Below are 18,205 nucleotides of genomic sequence, written 5' to 3'. Positions count from 1 at the left end.
TCCTTCCTTCCTTCCTTCCTTCCTTCCTTCCTTCCTTCCTTCCTTCCTTCCTTCCTTCCTTCCTTCCTTCCTTCCTTCCTTCCTTCCTTCCTTCCTTCCTTCCTTCCTTCCTTCCTTCCTTCCTTCCTTCCTTCCTTCCTTCCTTCCTTCCTTCCTTCCTTCCTTCCTTCCTTCCTTCCTTCCTTCCTTCCTTCCTTCCTTCCTTCCTTCCTTCCTTCCTTCCTTCCTTCCTTCCTTCCTTCCTTCCTTCCTTCCTTCCTTCCTTCCTTCCTTCCTTCCTTCCTTCCTTCCTTCCTTCCTTCCTTCCTTCCTTCCTTCCTTCCTTCCTTCCTTCCTTCCTTCCTTCCTTCCTTCCTTCCTTCCTTCCTTCCTTCCTTCCTTCCTTCCTTCCTTCCTGTGGAGAGCAGTTAATTTTGCCTTTCATTTCCTTAAGCAGCCATATTTCTGCTAATTCCCTCTAATGATTCTCAGTTGCAAAGGTTTATATATTTATATTTACTCCTACCTGAATGATATTTCAGTAAGAATGCAGACATGGCAGCCAGCTCTGCTATTGCTTTAATGAGCTGTGCTTTCTGTCCATCCACTGATGGCTTGCAAATCATTAAAATAGCTCCCTGGTAGGCACTCCGAGCATATTTCATCCGGGTTTCATTTTTTAATGCAGTCATAAATGAGCTGTATATTGCATGAGCATGTATGAGTGCTATGGCAACAAGAATTAGAAGGCTTGTGAGAACTGCATGGTGTTAACCAAGGCAATATTTTCACACAGGCATTTGGGATGACAACAGACAATATGACTTTTGTCCATGTTGCCAGTGAGACACGTGCCAGCACTCTTGCTGAGCCAAATATATGTTTACCCCCTCAATCAAGATCTCCTCTGCCATTTGTCTGTTCTCATCTGAGAGTAGAAGGAGCAAGGTTTATGGGATGCATTGTCTTGCAAAACTTGTTTAATGTAAGAAGACTGCAACTGTGTGTAAACTTTGCTGATGGAACCTTGGCATAGTCAGATAAAGCCTATGATGTTAGTAAGCACTCTTTTATGTGCTTAAAGTGTGTCTGAACCACTTCTGTAGCATGGATTTTTGTGCTCTGTGGAGGGTTCCAAGCTGTCTCTTATCTAAGATTATATTTTTGTTTTAGTCTGGTGAATTTCAAAGCTCTCGCTGACTGCAGAGGAAAGAGAATTAATATCTCAGTTGATAGGCTGGTCCTGCTCATGCTGGTGTTGTGCAGTGTTGGTGAGCTGCTCATGCACATCTGTGTCCTGGTGTTCTCGGGTTTGGTGAGAGGCAGGGTTGGCTCTTTCCATGCTTGGTGTGGATACAGGTGCAATGGAAGTCTGACTGGCTGACAGCAGCACTTCACCAGCCCTAGGTGTTCCTGCTGGGAGCAGGTCTCTCTCCTCAAGAGAAATGCTGAACTTCCCCATAAATAATCTGTTGTGAATAAGTATGAAGACTAAGCGTTGTTTACACAGCGCAGTGTGTTGTGAAGGGGTTTGGAGGAGGATGTTCTCCTGGCTCTGCTCACATGTTTTTCTTGCTTGCTATTGTGATACACCGGCAATTACAGTCTCCATCTGTTTGGCCACAGCTCTGCTGCCCAAGGTTTGCCCACTCAGACTTCTTGATAGAGCAGCTCAGGGGAGCTGTTCCGTCACTGTGAACCAGTTCTTTTGTTCACCTTTCCTATTTGTTCCATTTTCACTGAATCCAGGAGCTTTTAGAGGACTGGGTTCCTGTGGAAAGCTGGAAGAACTTCCAGTTCAGTAGAACTTCCTTCAGTGGGCAGATAGTGGCAGTGGTAACTTTCAAGAAGTATGGCAGATTAGAAAAAGCCACATGCACAGATTTAATAGGTTTAAGGTTAAATCTGAGCAATCATTTCCAAAGTTTGGGGAATGCAGCTGCCATGGCAGTATTGAAGTTTTTCCAGAGTGTTTCTGTCCTGAGGTGGGCAAGAATTCAGGCGCTGCACGTATTCAGAGAAACAGTAATGATTTGAAGATACTTTGCATCTCTGAGTCCTCCTTATAGTGGGGAGTTTAGTGTTAGGAATAGCTCCATGAAGGACATACTTTGAGAAGATAGGAGTTGGCTGTTGAACTTCTGGTTCAGGTAATAATAGTGGCGAATTTTTGTAGCTGATTATAGAAGATTACTTTAGCAAAGCTCTTTTTCACCTCCTCTGATGAAAGGAAGGGGCTGGGGGAAGTATTTGGTAGTTATCCTGGAAGTTGAAAGTAAGTGGTATCTATTTTTACCTCTTCCATGGGCTTCAGCAAATTATTTACCTTCTCACCTGATTATGCTTGAGAGAATAGTCTTTTAGTTTCCATTTGGACAGCCATTGCCATTACAGAGAGGCTGTGTAAACCATTGTTTCCCCATTACAGGCATTGATCGAGTAGGTAACCTTCCATGGCAGAAAGATCTTTTGGATGACAGGGTTCTGCCTTTTTATAGGTAATGGAACTGCTATGGCTGCATCACCCTATACTTAAAGCATAAAAAAGTGCAGGACTAAAGACATTCCATTTCTTTTCAATGCTATGTTAACCACAGTCACACTAACTAGAAGTCATTTCTCCCACATACACGCTCCTTACTGCATTTTTTTCTGGTCAAATGCTGACTAGAGACTATGCATTTACCACCACAATTGTAAAAACAAGAACTAACCAGTGTTGCTGATATTGGAGGAGATTGGGACATTTAATTTATTCATATTTTTGTAGCAATCAAAGTTATGTAGCTAGGCAGCTGAATCTGTAACAACACTATGCTGGTTATTTTTCTGGGCTTTTTGTCTAAATGGCCACTTGCACTAAAAATGACTGCTTTCGCAGAATCTTCAGAGATGACCATCTCTGAAGAGTACATTCAATACTTGAACAGAAAAGGAATTGTCTGTCAGCAGAGCCCTTTCTTCTCTATTTCTTCTCCAGCTGAGAAAGAATAAACATAATCTCAGAGAAAGTAACTCTTAACAGAATTTATGTTTAATTTGTTTCCTTAATGACACATAGCCTCTCATTCACCTTTCCTTGGGTGCAGGTAAGAAATGAATCCTAGGAAACAGAATTTTGCAGATATCTCTATATGTAGGGAGGAGGATTATTTTTCTAAGAAAAGTATGATCTAGCTAGCTATTAACTGAAGCTTTTGGGTATTCTGTTCAGGTAAGTGAAAGCATCAAATTGAAAACGTGAGATGTATTTTAAAGTATTTGTATGGCTAAAGAGAGAGGAAATTTAATATACATTATTTAAATATTTCTTTACCTTTTTATCATCAGTGTCTATTTTGAATTTCACTAAGTTATCCTCTATTTGAAACATTAATGGCCAAAATAGCACAACATGAGGATATTGAACATGCAAAAAGATGTATGACAGATAATATCATAGTGTTATGGGGGAAGTAATTATTCTGCACTCCTTGTTAAAAGGGTATATGAGTTTTTGAAGTGACCGAGAACATAAGAGGGGGAGGAAGGAGCAGAAGGTCTGGAGTTGGTCTCTCTTGATGTAACATGGTTAGGACAGTATGTGGTTTTTGCTGCCAAAGGTGATGAGAAGTATGTAACCTGAGTAAGCATTGACAGGAAAAGAAGTGCCACTATTATTTTACTGAGATTGTCTGATGCAGTTTGTTTTATTTTCATTTCTTCTTTATTGATGTGACACATAAGTTCTTCAAGCCAAAGGCTGTTATTTGTAATGCTCACATTTTGCCTGAGACAATGGGACATCTACCCATTGCTCAGCTAATGATTCTGCAAAATCCAAACAATTATAGGTAATAATGGAGTAATACACAAGTAATACACTTTTACAAAAGTAATTTTTATTTGAGCTACTTAATCTTTTCTGAGCATGGAATTTAAATATCATTAATATTAAACATGGCCATTGTTCCTGCTTACACTGACATTTTACTCATGATTTTCGTTGTAACAAAACCTGTTTTGTTGATTTTGTTTTGTGTGTTTTGTTTCTCTCATAGGCTCAAAATGCACAGCAGCTCCATGAGAGGATCCAGTCTTCTAGTATGGATGCAAAGTTAGAAGCACTGAAAGACTTAGCCAACTACTCACGGGATGTTACGTTTGCCCAAGAATTTATAAACCTGGATGGCATTTCCCTCCTAACACAAATGGTTGAAAGTGGCACAGAGTGAGTATTCTGCTTAAACTCTGGCATTCCTTCCATGTGGGGTGGTTTCATGCTCTCTGAGTTGATCAATTAAATATCTCGAGAGGTCTAGACTTCTGGGATAGTATATTAATTATCAATGAGATACTGTTTTTTTTAATTTCTCCCAACAATGGGCTGGTCAGGACTGGGGATGTGCAAAGTAGGAAGTCACAATTGTGGCCTATGCCATAAAGTTTGGGGAGATTGGGGTCCTAGTTTCTTCTTTATTCAATTACCATTGAAAGTACATTTTAAGGCTGGAATTTCAATAAGCCATTGAAAGTAGATTTAAAGGCTGATATTAAAGTGATATCACTTAAAAACTGTGTTTTAAATTTCATGTTACTGAGAACATGTGTAGTAAAACCCAAATTAAAAAAATTCTTTATTTCAATTTTTTATTGTTTTGATTTTGAATGGGATTTTTCTAATACCAGTTGGGTTTTTTGATGTAAAAATGAAAGCTGACCTCTAAAAATACACTCATTCTTTACCAGAATGCCTTACCAAATTTTATCATTGGTGAAATTCAGCACCAAAGTCCTAAGTAAGTGTCTGTTGGCTTAATGTGGAGTGTGCAACAGAAAAGTATCAATTGGATTGTTGCACTATTAAATGATTAAACAGTAAGAATTTGATTTCAAGTAAGAGGTTTGCACTCAGTGTCAAGCTCTACTATGCAGGAAGAAGTCAACAATACCCACACCATCTCCTGAGAGAAAGAAAACTGAAATTGGTTCAAATCCCCTCACAAATGTGCTTGTGTTTCCTTGGCTTCAAGGAGGTAAATAGTATTAGGAAGTAAAGCAAAAGTAGTAAGTGGTCTTTGAATTGGAACACAAATGGTCACTGAGGGTCTTGTACAAGATATACTACAGAAAAATTAACTACTTTATAGAATCCAGTAGTCCATAGATTGGGCAGCGTAAAAACAATCTCTCCTGGATTTCTGCCCATTGTGTGGTTAATGGCTTATGGAACTCTGAATCCTTATTGTCTAACTACAGCTACATACTAGATTTCCAAAAGCTCATGGTTTAATCTTCAGCATTTTGTGGTTATAGTCTTTATTTTTTACAGTGATTTGATCTGTGGCACATATCACATGTTATGCCACTTTAAAATTAAATGCTTCTAGTTACCAAATTTTTCAGCTTGTATTTTATTCATGTGGTACTTGTTGTTTATGGACCAAATTAAGTTTAAAAGCAAAGACAAGTTTAAGTCAATATAAACCCATGTATGCAGTTGCTGTATTAATGAAAGGTATTCTAAATGGACAGGCTCACATATGCCTCTGAAGATCAGAACATAGGAAAATTAACAGTCATTACCCTTGTGGTTTATTTTGTGGTGATGTTATTTAGGTCTAATTGTTTAACTTACTCCACTGCAAAAGGTATTTAAATGAAAGCATTTTATTTTCTGTTGAAACAGACAGGGAACATTAATATTTTTTATAATCTTTCCTTTTAGCTGCACTAAGACTAAAGCAAGAGTGCCCTCCTCACCCTTCAGATGCGTTTATACTGCTGTTTTGTAACTGTGGGATGACCCAAACTGTAGCAGACTGGTCTGGATTAAAAATAACTATTTGGGAGGGAAACTACTAAAGGCAACACTGCTGTTGAAAGAACTGTCTAGCAAATTATACCCTGTAATAAGTCCTGACCGACGGCATAAGTTTTCAAACCACACAGCAGGCTTGTAAACTGGACATATGAGCAGAGTTTACTGCCTTTTTCTATTATTTTATTTTATTTTTGTGTCTGCATTTTGAGGGATTTAATGTTTTTTTCTTTTTAGCTGATGTAATGTGTCATCAAACATGCATTGATCGATCTACCTGTCTAATGTATTTATCAGTATTTCTGTCTGTGGGGAGAAATACTCTTGCGTTTGGGCATTGCACAAAGACTCAGCCTGTAAGAGTTTCCAGCAGCTTCACGTGTTGATGAGCTCTTAGTACTCCCTGCAGTCTTTCATGTTAGCAGCCTAGACATTCTTCAGCTCCTGAGGGTGTGAGCAGGTCAGGTTTTTCCAAGTCTGGTTTTGCAAAGGGAGTGGTAAAGCAGGGACATCTGTGCTATGCTGTACATTCCCTTCTGCTTTTATACTGTACATCACTGGCTGATGAGTGCATATTTAACAGAACTGGGGATTTGATGAAAGGAGCAAACATACAGAGGCACAGCAGCCTAAGCCTGCCATGGTGCTTCTGCTTTCCTTTCTTATCTCGCTTCAAGCTACTGAATCTGCTCTCTCACATCAGGGTCTGCCACTCGCTGCTGTGTCAGCACACTAAGCAAACAGACAAACTACTTCCTCAAAGGAGAGAAAAGAAACCTTTTTTTTTTCATTCAGCGCCCTAGGCTGTCAAAGAAAGGCAGCTGGAATCAGTCAGTTGTCCTCTTATGGTCTGTTCTTGTTTTACACTACTGTTAGTAAGAGGTCTCACACAAGATGCTCACTGAACAGATACATCAAATTGAAGGCCTCCTTGCCATTGCTCCCAACCTGGGCTCAGCACCCTCAGCAACATTGCCTCGTGGGCTGTTCAGCTGACAAGGTCACTAAAATGCTTCAGAACATAAACCTTTTCTCTGTGTCCGTAGGTGAACCTACACTGCTCTCTCAGTGTCCATAGGTGAATCTACACAGATGATTACACTGGCATTATGAAGGGCAAGGGGCAGGTATTAGAGGAGGAATGAGGAGCCAGAAATTTCGGGGTGGGGCAGAAACTTTTCATAGCCCAGTTTTAGAAGACAACATATTTTATAAAGATGCCTCTAAGGTATATCTTCACTATGGAGTTATCTTAGCCACTTTGGTGCAACTCCTGTAGAGCCAGGGGGCTATGAGTTTGTTTGAATGGGGCTATGAGTCACCCATACAGCTGAGACAAATCTAATGTTTTGATGCTGCTAAAAGATGGTCCAGCTCTCTTCCTTCTTCTCCCATTTCTTGAGTGTTAACCCCTGTTCTTCAGTCCAGTCCTGCTTTTTCCCAGGGGCTGGTTCCAAGATTTGGTTCCAGTGTCTGTGTGCCTCACAAAGCCAATCCAGCCTGTTAACTTCTTGCAAAGTACATGATTCTGTTAGAAAACTAACTCTCTAAAATTAGTTTTCGGCTCAGTTAGGGACTTGAAGAAACAAGAGAGGAACTGGTCCTGAGTGGATGCAGAAAAGGCCCTTTTTTGTGGCAAGAGACCCTAGGTGTGTCACTAAGCCACGACCTGAGAGCAGATGCGCAGTGAAACTGTGAGGATGGTGGCTGTCTCTGCTCTCGTATTTCACCCTGGGGACTGGCACTGAGACTCTGGGAGAGCAGGAATGGGACATACCCTATGGGATGGTGGCTGCTGGTGTTGTGGAGGGATCCCCTCTGTGAGCTGTGCCAGCTGCCCTGGGCTGATGCAGCCGGGAACAGCCCTACATCTGTAAGGCCAGGCTGAGTGGCGCCTCCGTTCACAGTGTGCTGCAGCTGGGCTAGAAATTGATGAATTTTGTTAATTCAAGCTTTATTCTCTATTTTCCCCGAGGGGCCAGGCAGTGCTCATTAGAAGTGCCATCGTGCTCCGTGCAAAGTTGCTCTGAGGTTTTCTTTGCACACGGATTTCATGTTAGAGGCAGCTCTTCAGTTATAACTTGAGTGTGTAATTAAGTTTTACTGGGTAGCCTCTGGAAAACAAGACTCTGTCTTTTTATATAATTTTCACCGAGGAAGAGGCCTATATTTTATTTATAGTTGGCTTTGTTCATTGTGCTACTTAGTCATTATTTCAGTGAAGTATTAAAGTACAGTGATCAGATTAAGAGAAAGTAAATCCCTGGATTTCTAGTTACTTCTGTTTCATTTCGCAGGTGATGAAAAAAAGTGGTAGTATAAAAAGCCAACAAGAAATCACAGAGTTTCCTAGTTAGTTTTCCATATGTTATATTCCTGAATATTGAAGAAAATTAGAGTGTGTTTAGAGAATAGAGTGTGGGCATGGTGTGTGCAAGCACAAAGCTGTAGGGGTTGGCGGTAGTGTGCATGGGCCCTAGTGAATCTGAGAGTGCATCTTGTCAATATGAATATATTTATATCAGCAGAGATGCAATGTCTCAGAAACTGTCCACATGTATCTTGATCTTGTTGATTGAGATGGCTTATCTTGTTTTTCCTTCAGGCTCGTTCTTGCTTCCACAGCACTGCTATGAGTCTTATTAACTGAAAAAGGGAAAAAACAGTAGTTTTATGTTTGTTTTTATGGTTTGGGTGACCTATAAATTATAGAAAAGACTTCAAGACAAGTAATGAAACACAAGAAATGCTGATTCTATTCTATAATTATCCATTATGTCCAATCATTTCTCAGACTGTGCGTTTGTATCACCAAAGAGTGGGGTGGATGTGTGCAGGCAGCTATTTTTCTTTTCTGAGACTTTTCAGAAAATGATTTCCACAGCGCTTCTCATGCTAAACTTTTTGTTCAGAAGCCAGTCCATGCCTAGTTAAGAGGAGCTGACTGTGCAGTCCATCTGCTTGGGTGTGCAGACAGTCTAAAGGGGAAGTGCATGGGTGTGCTGCTTCCACTCCCCCTCAGAATGCAATGCCCTGAAATGGGGCAGAAAATGAGCAATGCTGCTGAGTCCCAGGTATCCTATTGACTGATAAAAAATACGTTCAGGAACCAAGGTGGAAGAAGGAGTCATGTCTTCTTACTACCCCAGCTGTGATAACATAGTTCTCTCATTCAGAGCTGTATTCTGTAGTCGAGCCTAGAACTTATTTCAGAAAATCATGTCTGTACAGACAGCCCTTCTGACGTAGCAGCAGACTGTTGAAGTCCTGGGGTTTTTTACTTGATGTATCTGAATAGTTGTGTGACTGGAACAAACTCTCAGCCTTCCTTAGAAGGAAAAAAAATCCTCATAATGACTTATAAAGTAAGAAAAAGAAAATGTAATTCACACGCTGTAAATATTGAAAGACCAAAGATTTTATAAAAGGAATCTATATTTATTTTTGTTATTGCTAGTAGTAATAATAAGATTGATCTCATGGGAGGGAAAGGATGAAGTTCTATGCAGAATTTTCAGCATTTTTTAAATTGGCATCATCCTGATCTCTAAGACTTGCCATTTGGCTGAAATAACACACAGTTTCTGCCAAAAAAACCCAACAAAACAACACACTATGCTAAGCCTAGCTGTCTTGACAGTAACCAGAACAGAATTGTTTATGCTGCTGTTGAGAAGATTGTTCTCCAGACCTCTGCTTCATTGCTGAGCAGCTTTGTTGTCATACAGCCATGGCACAGGAACATGCTAGTTGATGCTGCTAAGACAAGGTAGCAGATAGCCTGGTTAGCAGATAGTTTTAATTATAAGAGAGTTGTAATTGCTTAATATGCAGATAGGAGAAAAAAGCACCTTGATTTAATTTTAGTTGTTAAATTCTGCCATCTTCCTATTGGAAACAATAAATGCAGCTAGATCAAGTTCACGTAAGCTTCTAAATAAATGTATATTTGTATGGGTTTTGTGTCTTGACTAAGAGAAGCCTTCTGTTGAGTACATGCAGTCACAGGGTTGGCTGCTGTACAGCTGGAAGTCTCTGAGAGATCAATTGTGCATGCTTTAAGGACAAATTGCATTGTTCAGTGAAATTCTAGCTCTTGGCTTGTCTTACAGAGATAATACTGTATACCAGCCCAGTGGAAAACTGAAGACAGATTGGTTTGGAGTTATTCCGACTTTAGCACACTTTTTGGGACAGTTGCTCAAATACCTGCTGGTGTTTTTTTCCATCCCAGTCTGATGAGAATTTCAGCAGTGCTGTCAAAACATTTAAGCTGCCCTTGCTCACAGTAACTTGTTCCTGTCCTGCTTCATCTGGAGAGTTACACCACTACTGTTTCTAGCAAGCTAGACTGGAAAACTGGTGTAGGTTATGAAAAGTGACAGTAGAAGCTACTTTTAATATAATATTCCTTAACCCAGTTTAGTTCCCTGATTGAGTTCACAGCATTGCCCCAGAAAACAGTTGTGAAAGCCCAACTTGCTAGATAAATGGAAAATGAATTTTCAGAAAATATGAACAATAATAAGCTAGTAGGTTTTTGCCACTATATAAAGTAGTCCTTTTCCACCCTTCTTGGCTGTGGAGTACCTGCTCCCTCTCTTGTTCAGCTCCAATGCTTATTTGACTCCTCAGTGATGCAATTCAATTTGCTAAATGTCGAAAACTCAGTCAGCCAATGGAGGGAGGAAATTAATTTGTATTTTTGACAGCATAGGGTTTTAAACAGGCTCAACTATTCCTGTGAAGCTTCACCTGGAAGCATAGATTACTTAATCTGACGTTGCTGCCAAAATCAATTCTTATCCAACAGGGGTTTTACGTAATCTTAATTTCTTAGTGCTTCTGTAATGTCGGGAGAGGGTGACTATTGTCTATGAGGCAGAAATCCAAAAGAGTGTATAAAATCAGGTAATCCTAATAGACCACTGTGGAGATGGTATTGGCAGGAGAATGAGAAAGGGCTGCAGCTCTATCTTTCAGTGCAGTTTCCATAAAGAAAGAAGGTGGAGTAGGATTTTTTTCTGGAGTGGCTTTTTTTGTTGGTTTACTTTTCTCCTGCTTTTTCTATTTTGGGTTTGTTTCCCCATCAGTCTTCAGGCTTGGATTTCACCCTCACTCTCAGCATACACAAGTACAATTTTTCTTACATCTTTTACATATGCAAAGCACACACTGTGGGCTTTAGATAAAATCACAGAATCGTCTCACTTGGAAGGGACCCAGAAGGATCATTGAGTCCAACTCTGGAGTGAATGGCCCTACAGGGACTGAGCCCACAGCCTCTCTGTTTGTTACTAACATTGTGCTTTAACCAACTGAGCCAGTCTCAAGGTCATCTGAAGGTGGAACTGTCAAAGATCACATTTTGGAGGGAAGAGAGGGAGAGTTGCTGGTTCTCCAGGCTTGATTTTTTTTTTTCCTTTGCCTGTATTTGGGAATATTAGAATTTAAACAACCTCTTTTAAATGGTGATATCAACACCCTGTTGACAGGAAGAGGGATGAGGAGAGGAGACAGTTTTACTGGGTCTTGTTTGGTAACCTCTTTTGTAAAATATTAAGAAGAGTAACTCCAGCAGTAGATTTATATTTCCAAATATTCTCCAGAGTATGAAGGTGGACAAAACTATTTTTTTTATTTTTTATTGACTCCAGACAAAACTGTAGTATTTGAAAAACCAAGAAAAATAAGGGGAAAAGCTTAAAATCTCAATTTCTGCAACTTTCCAGGATGCTTTTGTCTGTTGGACTGTGTGGGACGTTGTGGCTGTGATGAGTCTGAAGGCAGCTGTGTAACTTAATAGTAATAATAATTTTGTAGAGTATTCCAGGTCAAAGTGTTCCCAGATGTCATATGGTTGTGGTAGCCACACCTGTTACAAAAAGAAGCCATAAATTTGTACTCTTGGATTTTTCTTTACACTGCTTATTATCTAGAATGTGCATTATCCTTATGTTTGCCTGAAGAGCAATAGCCAAATGGTGCTTTAATGTGGTTGGCAGGTCATTGATCCATCATCCCATCAGTGTTTCTGTAGAGGAGGAAGTTTTTGTGAACATCTTCCACCCAGTGGCCCTCTCTGGGGCCATACTGCATTAAAAACTTTTATCCTCAGTGTTACTCTTACACAATTCTGCTCATGTTCAAACAGTGCAGGCTCTGAAACTATTGCTGTGCTGAAGTGGTGTGACTGCTTTAGGTCTTGGTATCATTAACTACAGTGGCTCTACACTGGCTTCCATAATGGGACATTTTAGTTTTTTCCCCCAGTTCAAACAAGCCCTTCCTGTGCACTGTGTGTTGCTCCAGCTGGGGTTTAGATTTGGGGTATCTTTAGTCTTTGTACAGCAGTTTTGGCACATGAACAGATAGGTGTTGATCTAGTCAGGTCCCTGCTAAGCTGGTCTCTGCTGGAAGCTGTTCAAGATGTAACCTGCAGTATTTGAGAAGGCAGTAAGTCTGTGTGCTTGAGAAAGTCCTGAGAGAACTCACTGCTGCTCCTTGGGATTCATTTGGAAGTGCATCACAAAGTTCCTTTGAGGCCAGTCAGGAAATATATTACAGTAGAGAAATGTCTAACCTGGTAACTTGTCTTTCATGTTATTTTGCATTAGGTTGACATCTATTTTGAATTTCCTGCCTGCGTAAAAATTGCTGGGTTTGTCTTTCACCACTATAGAATCCCATCCTTTCACAATTGCTATTTAATTTGCCCTTATAACATTTGCTTTTTGGCTGTGGTTTTGTTTCCATCTGTGCAAGTGCAATTGAGGGATGCTTTCTTTAGGAAACAAAAAAGAAAAAACAAAGTAAAAAAAGATAAATATAAGTATTGAGCTAATTACAGTGTCTAGATCCGTAAGGCTTTCAGCAGTTTTGACCCTGCCTTGGTAACTCACCAAGAAGGGCTCTGCAGAGCTGTTTGGTTGCTACCACAGAGTCAGCCCTCTGGAGAAAAAAAAGTTATGTATATATAGAAAGAGGAAAGCTGATGGAGGTAGCTGACTGTACTTAGTTTCTTTCCAGGCTGACTTGCTGGGAGAATCAGCTTGGCTTCTCCTTGGTGACTTTTGCATGGTCTGTGGGTAAATATGAGAGGAACTTCTGCTCATGCCAGTTCCTTCTCTGTTATGTTTTGGTTTGATGATAGATGAAAACAGCGTGTGTTGCTTTAGAGAACAGCCTCTATCCACATCTTCAGTGGTAAAAGTCAATCTATAATCATGTGTTGCTGCAACATTTGATGTCCTAGATGGATTGCTGCTCTAGTTACATCAAAGCAAGAAAAATCAGTGGAAATTGTTTGGTTTAATACAATGGCTATCTTTCCTCTGCAGTCAAAATTTTCTCTTTGTATTGCTTCACCAGAAATGTCTTATATAATTCAATTATTTCTGCACATTTTCCTAAATTTATATTTTCTTTTACTTTGCATACTTTTTGACCTCAGGTTAACTGATTGCTGATTAACTCAGGATGGATAAGAGTTCTGCAAATGCTAAGAGAGTCTAAATGTTTTGTTTCTGTAATCCCTGTCTCAGTCATGGAGAAAATGCCATGATTAGAGCCTGTTGTGAGAAATCTCTGGCAAAACAGAATCTGTCCTTTGAAGTGCTACCAGTTTGCAAACACCACACTTGTTTCTCTATCAGAAAAACACAGCTCTAATGTCAAGGTTTTTTGCTGCTTAGCTGAAGTCAGCAACTGGAAGAAAGCAGCTATTTTAAAAACTGGCCTGGGAAGAGTGGTATGAAGTTTGGCTGACATGCTGCAGAAAGTTGCATGGGTCCATGCAGATTTGGGAGATGACAAAACCCATTTGTTGTGGCAATTGTTCTTGGTGGTTTAGCAGAATCTGCCACAGCATGGAAGCACTTAGTTTGCAGAAGCACAGGAATGACGTTCTGCTGAAGTTTGGATCTCCTACTATGGAAACTGTTTTGATTTTTACTGCTCATAAAAGCATGTTGAGGGTATTTTCCCCCGCTTGTTAATGCTGTGTGATCATCTTGATGTTTTTTGTTTACTCATTATTACTGGCTACACAGGTAGATGTTGTATCATAAAAGAACCAAGGGCATGAAATCCAAGGAGAAAATCTTGTCACTTCTCTGATTTGAGTTAGGCTGTAGCCCAGCCTGTGTTTGGATACAGGGTAAACTGTGGCAGTACTATCTTCAGGCATGAGTATTGCAGCTCACAGCTGGCAGAGGACTTCAAACCACTGTTCCTGTGGTTTCTCCACTGACATTCACACAAGCCAGCCCAAAAGCTGCCCTCCTTGAGACTGGTTCCTATTGAAAAGCTGGGAGGAATTACTGCTTTACCAAAAGGGAAAAAAACCCACAAAACTGTAGCTGCATTCTGGGAGAGAATTAGAGAATTGAATGAGTGATTGGAGAGCTTGTAGTCCTAGAGCTCTTCTGAGCTGAATGACACTGCTGTGCAGCTTGCTGAGGGAAAAGTGCACCTGGGGAGAAGGTGCAGAAAGGAAAGAGGAACCTCTTTTTTGTCCTTTTTAACACTGGTCTGCTCAGTATGGAACTGCAGTTAAGCCTCTGAAATAAAACTGTGAACTAGATTTAGGAGGCACAAGAAATGGTTAAGTAAGGAATGGATTGTTGTTTTTTTTGTTGTATTTCTTTCTAGCTCTGTTATTTTTTATATGTTTAAGTAGTGTTTTAAAAAGAGGATATCTATATTTTGTGGCATTTTTACCATTTACTATCCCAGCTACACACCTTTCAGCAATGCTGACTCTGACATCAGTATTAGTGGTGGAGACTATAATTAAATAAAAGAGTTCTCCAGGCAATGGGTTACATGTTGTTAAAACAGTACAGAAGATGCTTAATGTGTAAACCTTTATTCTTTTGTATCAAAGCTTTTTACACAAATGTTTTACTAAATGAGAATGTCTAGATATGTTTTTTTTTCCCTAACAGAAGTAAACATAAGTATTCTGAACAAATATTTGAAATTTATTTGGAGTGTTCATTACCAGTTACTGAACTGCTTCTGTTCACAGCAAATTGTTAGCAATTTACTGTCTGTTGTTGTATGCATGTCTGTGAATTTTATGGCTCAGGTATGGGGGGTTGTGTGCATTAAATAGAGTACAGATGCTTTAAAGTGTTTTTCCTCACCTGCAAGTTTTAATTTTGCAGACGATATCAGAAATTGCAGAAGATAATGAAGCCCTGGTAAGAACTTGATTAGATCATCACCTTGCATACTACCTCTTCTTTTGCATGACTGAGTTCAGGCCCTTGTGCTAATCTTTGTATGTAAATACAACTGTGCATATGCATCAGCAAGTCTTCAGTCTTCTCTGTTTTCTGCTCTTTGATGCCTGTTAAAAATTTCTGATGAAGCATTTTCATTGCTTTGCCTATGGAATGAGTGCTTTATTTCTGTGACTTAAGCAGGGGCTTTAACTGTTTCTGAAGTAAAGCTTTTGTTTTCTTTTCTAATCTCAGCAAAAAAAAAAAATTTCCCCAACTTTCCCAATTCCCCTCTTGAATTTCCTTGGCTTATGTGATTGATAGTTGGCAATTTTAATGGTCACTGTTAGTGAGATGAAAAGTAAGGTCATTGTCCCAGACAATGGGACAATGTCATTGTCTTTATTTGCTGATCCCAGGTAATGCTAGTTGTTGCACATAGCTGTATAAAAGAAAGCTGTAAAATAGTAAATGGACTCATATCAGAATTTCCCTGCCTGTTTCCCTGATGATTTTGAACCGAAGGCTTCTGTTTGCTCAGAGTTAAGCACAGCCTTTGATAAATTTGAATCCCAAGAGATGTTGTAATATCTTGACTGGTTTGCAAATTTGACATGTCAAGTATAGCTAAAACCCAAGGAAGCAAGAGAATAATCAATTAAGCATATGTCTGTTATTCTGAGAGCTTGATGTGATTTTTTATGCAAGAAATGCAGCTCCCCATCCAAACCTGTGCTAAATCATACTTTCACAAATCTGCTGTAAACCAAGTTCTGAAACATTTATTTTTAAATCATTGCCTAATAAATAAATTATATAGTAAGAATAAATTTGGCAGGAAATTTAAATCCTTCTGCTAAGTTCAGTTTCTTAACCTAATACAAAGTAACTTGTTTCATAATAGAAAAGTTTAGATTATGAGGGAAATTGTTTAAATGCCATGAAGCTTATGGAATTCTTGGCAGCATGACCTGAAGGCTCTGCTGCCTTTTAGCAGGATTGTGAAAGGTTGGACGATTGGGTAGAGAGAAATCTAATGAGGTTCAAGTAAGTGAAGTGTATGGTCCTGCACCTGGGGAAGAATAACCCCAAGCACCAGTAGATGTTGGGGACTGACCAAGCAGAGAGCAGCTCTGGAGAGAAGGGTCTGGGAGTCCTGGAGGATGACAAGTTTGCCGTGAGCAGCTGGCTGTGCCCTTGGGGCCGGGAGGGCCAATGATATCCTGAGGAGACTGAGGCCAGCAGGTGGAGGGAGCAGGTCCTCCCCCTCTGCTCTGCTCTAGCGCAGCCACATCTGCAGTGCTGTGTCCAGCTCTGCCCTCCTCAGTACCAGAAAGGCATGGAGCTCCTGGGACAGGTCCACTGGAGGGCTGAGAAGATAATTAGGGCTCTGGAACATCTCTCTTAAGGGGAGATACTGCAGGAGCTGGGCCTCTTTAGTGTGGAGAAGACTGAGAGGGGATCTCATTAATGCAGATAAATATCTCACAGGCAGGTGCCAAGAGGATGGTGCCAGACTCTTTCCCATGGTTCCCAGCAACAGGACAAGAAGCAGTGGCTGTGAGCTAAAACACAAGAAGTTCACCTCAACATGATGAATAACTTTACATTGAGGGCAGCAGAACACTGAGCAGGCTGCCCAGGGTGTTCATGGAGTCTCCCTCTCAGGAGACATTCCAACCCCACCTGGATGAGTTCCTGAGTAACCTGCTCCAGGTGACCCTGCCTTGGCAGGTTGGACCAGATGATTTTCAGAAATACTTCCAACCCTAAAAATTCTGTGATTCTGTGATCACCTCTGCTGAGACAAGGTATCTCCTGTCCTTTTAGATGGCATTTCCTCACTGCTGTGAAAATAGTTCTATGTGGAAGGATAGTTATAGTCTTTCAGCACCTCTGTTTCCAAACTCTATTACACTGTAGACTTCTATGGAATAAGTTTGTCCTCAGGACAGTACTGAAACACTGACTTACAGTTACATTACATCCTTGTTTTAGGGCCTGATCTGACTGATGACCTGAATAATTTTTTTTACACAGTTTAGCTTTGTTTACTCATGAGAACAAGGTTTTACCCACTTGATCCTTACTAAGATTCTTATTAAGAGGATCCTTATTGGTCAACGTAGATGTATCACATCAGTTAATACAGTAGTACAGAATGTGTGTGACTAAAGTTTATTCTAACTTTGGGAGTTAAATCCTGCCAGTGGGAAATTGAGTTTGCATGGAGGTACTCAGATATTAATATTTTGATTTTCTCAAGATTAATATTTTATTTCCAGTATTAGTATGTAAGGTAATACAATTAAGTAACACGGATTATTGAATCTGGGACTTGTACTGAAAAAGATACCGAGCCATTGTTGAGGATGTGAAACCAATAGTTCTGGAAGCTGACTTGCTCATATGTTTTGAAGGTAAAGTGTTTACAGTAGTGTTCCATGAGTGCAGTTATCCAGCATCTTGACTATTTTTCCCCCGTGTATTTGTGGGAAAAGATCTACTGAAATGAGAGCAATAAAATACCCCACAGAGCTTGATATCATGAACTAAACAAAAACACTTCTCAGCATCCACTTCCTGTCTTCTTGACTAAAGATACTTAAAGGAACCAAATGCTAATTTAAAAAAAAAAAAAGTTACTTCGGATGTACAGAATGACATAATAAAATTTTAAAAATACCATGAAACATATCTATTAATTGACTTCTGCATTGCAGTGCGAAATTGTAGTCAAACCAAACTGATTGTAGTGGTGTTTTTCCAGCATAGTGATGCCTGAACTTTTAGGAAGAATAGTCTGTTCAAGGAAATTGCCGTGAAATGAACAAAACCAGGAATTTAAAAAATGGGGAAGAAGGAAAAAAAGGTAATTCTAATCACATCTTCAGTGTGTAAGAGTTCCTCTGGGCCAGTTTCCCATGCTTAATGTACCTTTAAGTGGATTTAGTCATACTCCATAGTAAGAGTATCTATACTTGGATTTATTCAAGAATATTTACAGTTATGTTTAAAATTCACACCTTGTTTTTCTTTAATGAAAATTAATTTTCAGACATAGTGAAACCCTGATACTAGGGTTACAAAGCTATTTCTTTTTCTTGGAATGCAAGGGATTTGAAATCAGTAAGGCTGACCCCTTTTAATGATGCAGTGAAACTGTACCACAAAGAAATATTTCGGTAGTGCTTAGCCA

General features: G+C 39.8%; 1 protein-coding gene across 2 annotated transcripts in view; it reads left to right on the top strand.

Moving 5' to 3' along the window:
- The window catches only part of ELMO1 (engulfment and cell motility 1), a 303,889-nt gene that overhangs the window by 82,972 nt on the left and 202,712 nt on the right, over positions 1 to 18,205 (top strand). For both annotated transcript variants that reach the window (XM_058803529.1, XM_058803519.1), the window contains exons 7-8: positions 4,020 to 4,189; positions 14,950 to 14,985. In XM_058803529.1, coding sequence (XP_058659512.1) covers positions 4,020 to 4,189; positions 14,950 to 14,985 — 206 coding nt within the window. The remainder of the gene's footprint in view (positions 1 to 4,019; positions 4,190 to 14,949; positions 14,986 to 18,205) is intronic.

Source organism: Ammospiza caudacuta, chromosome 1, assembly GCF_027887145.1.
Source record: "Ammospiza caudacuta isolate bAmmCau1 chromosome 1, bAmmCau1.pri, whole genome shotgun sequence".
Classification (NCBI taxonomy): Eukaryota; Metazoa; Chordata; class Aves; order Passeriformes; family Passerellidae; genus Ammospiza; species Ammospiza caudacuta.
Note: the sequence above shows the minus strand (reverse complement) of the source record. Positions and strands in the feature narration are given on the sequence as shown.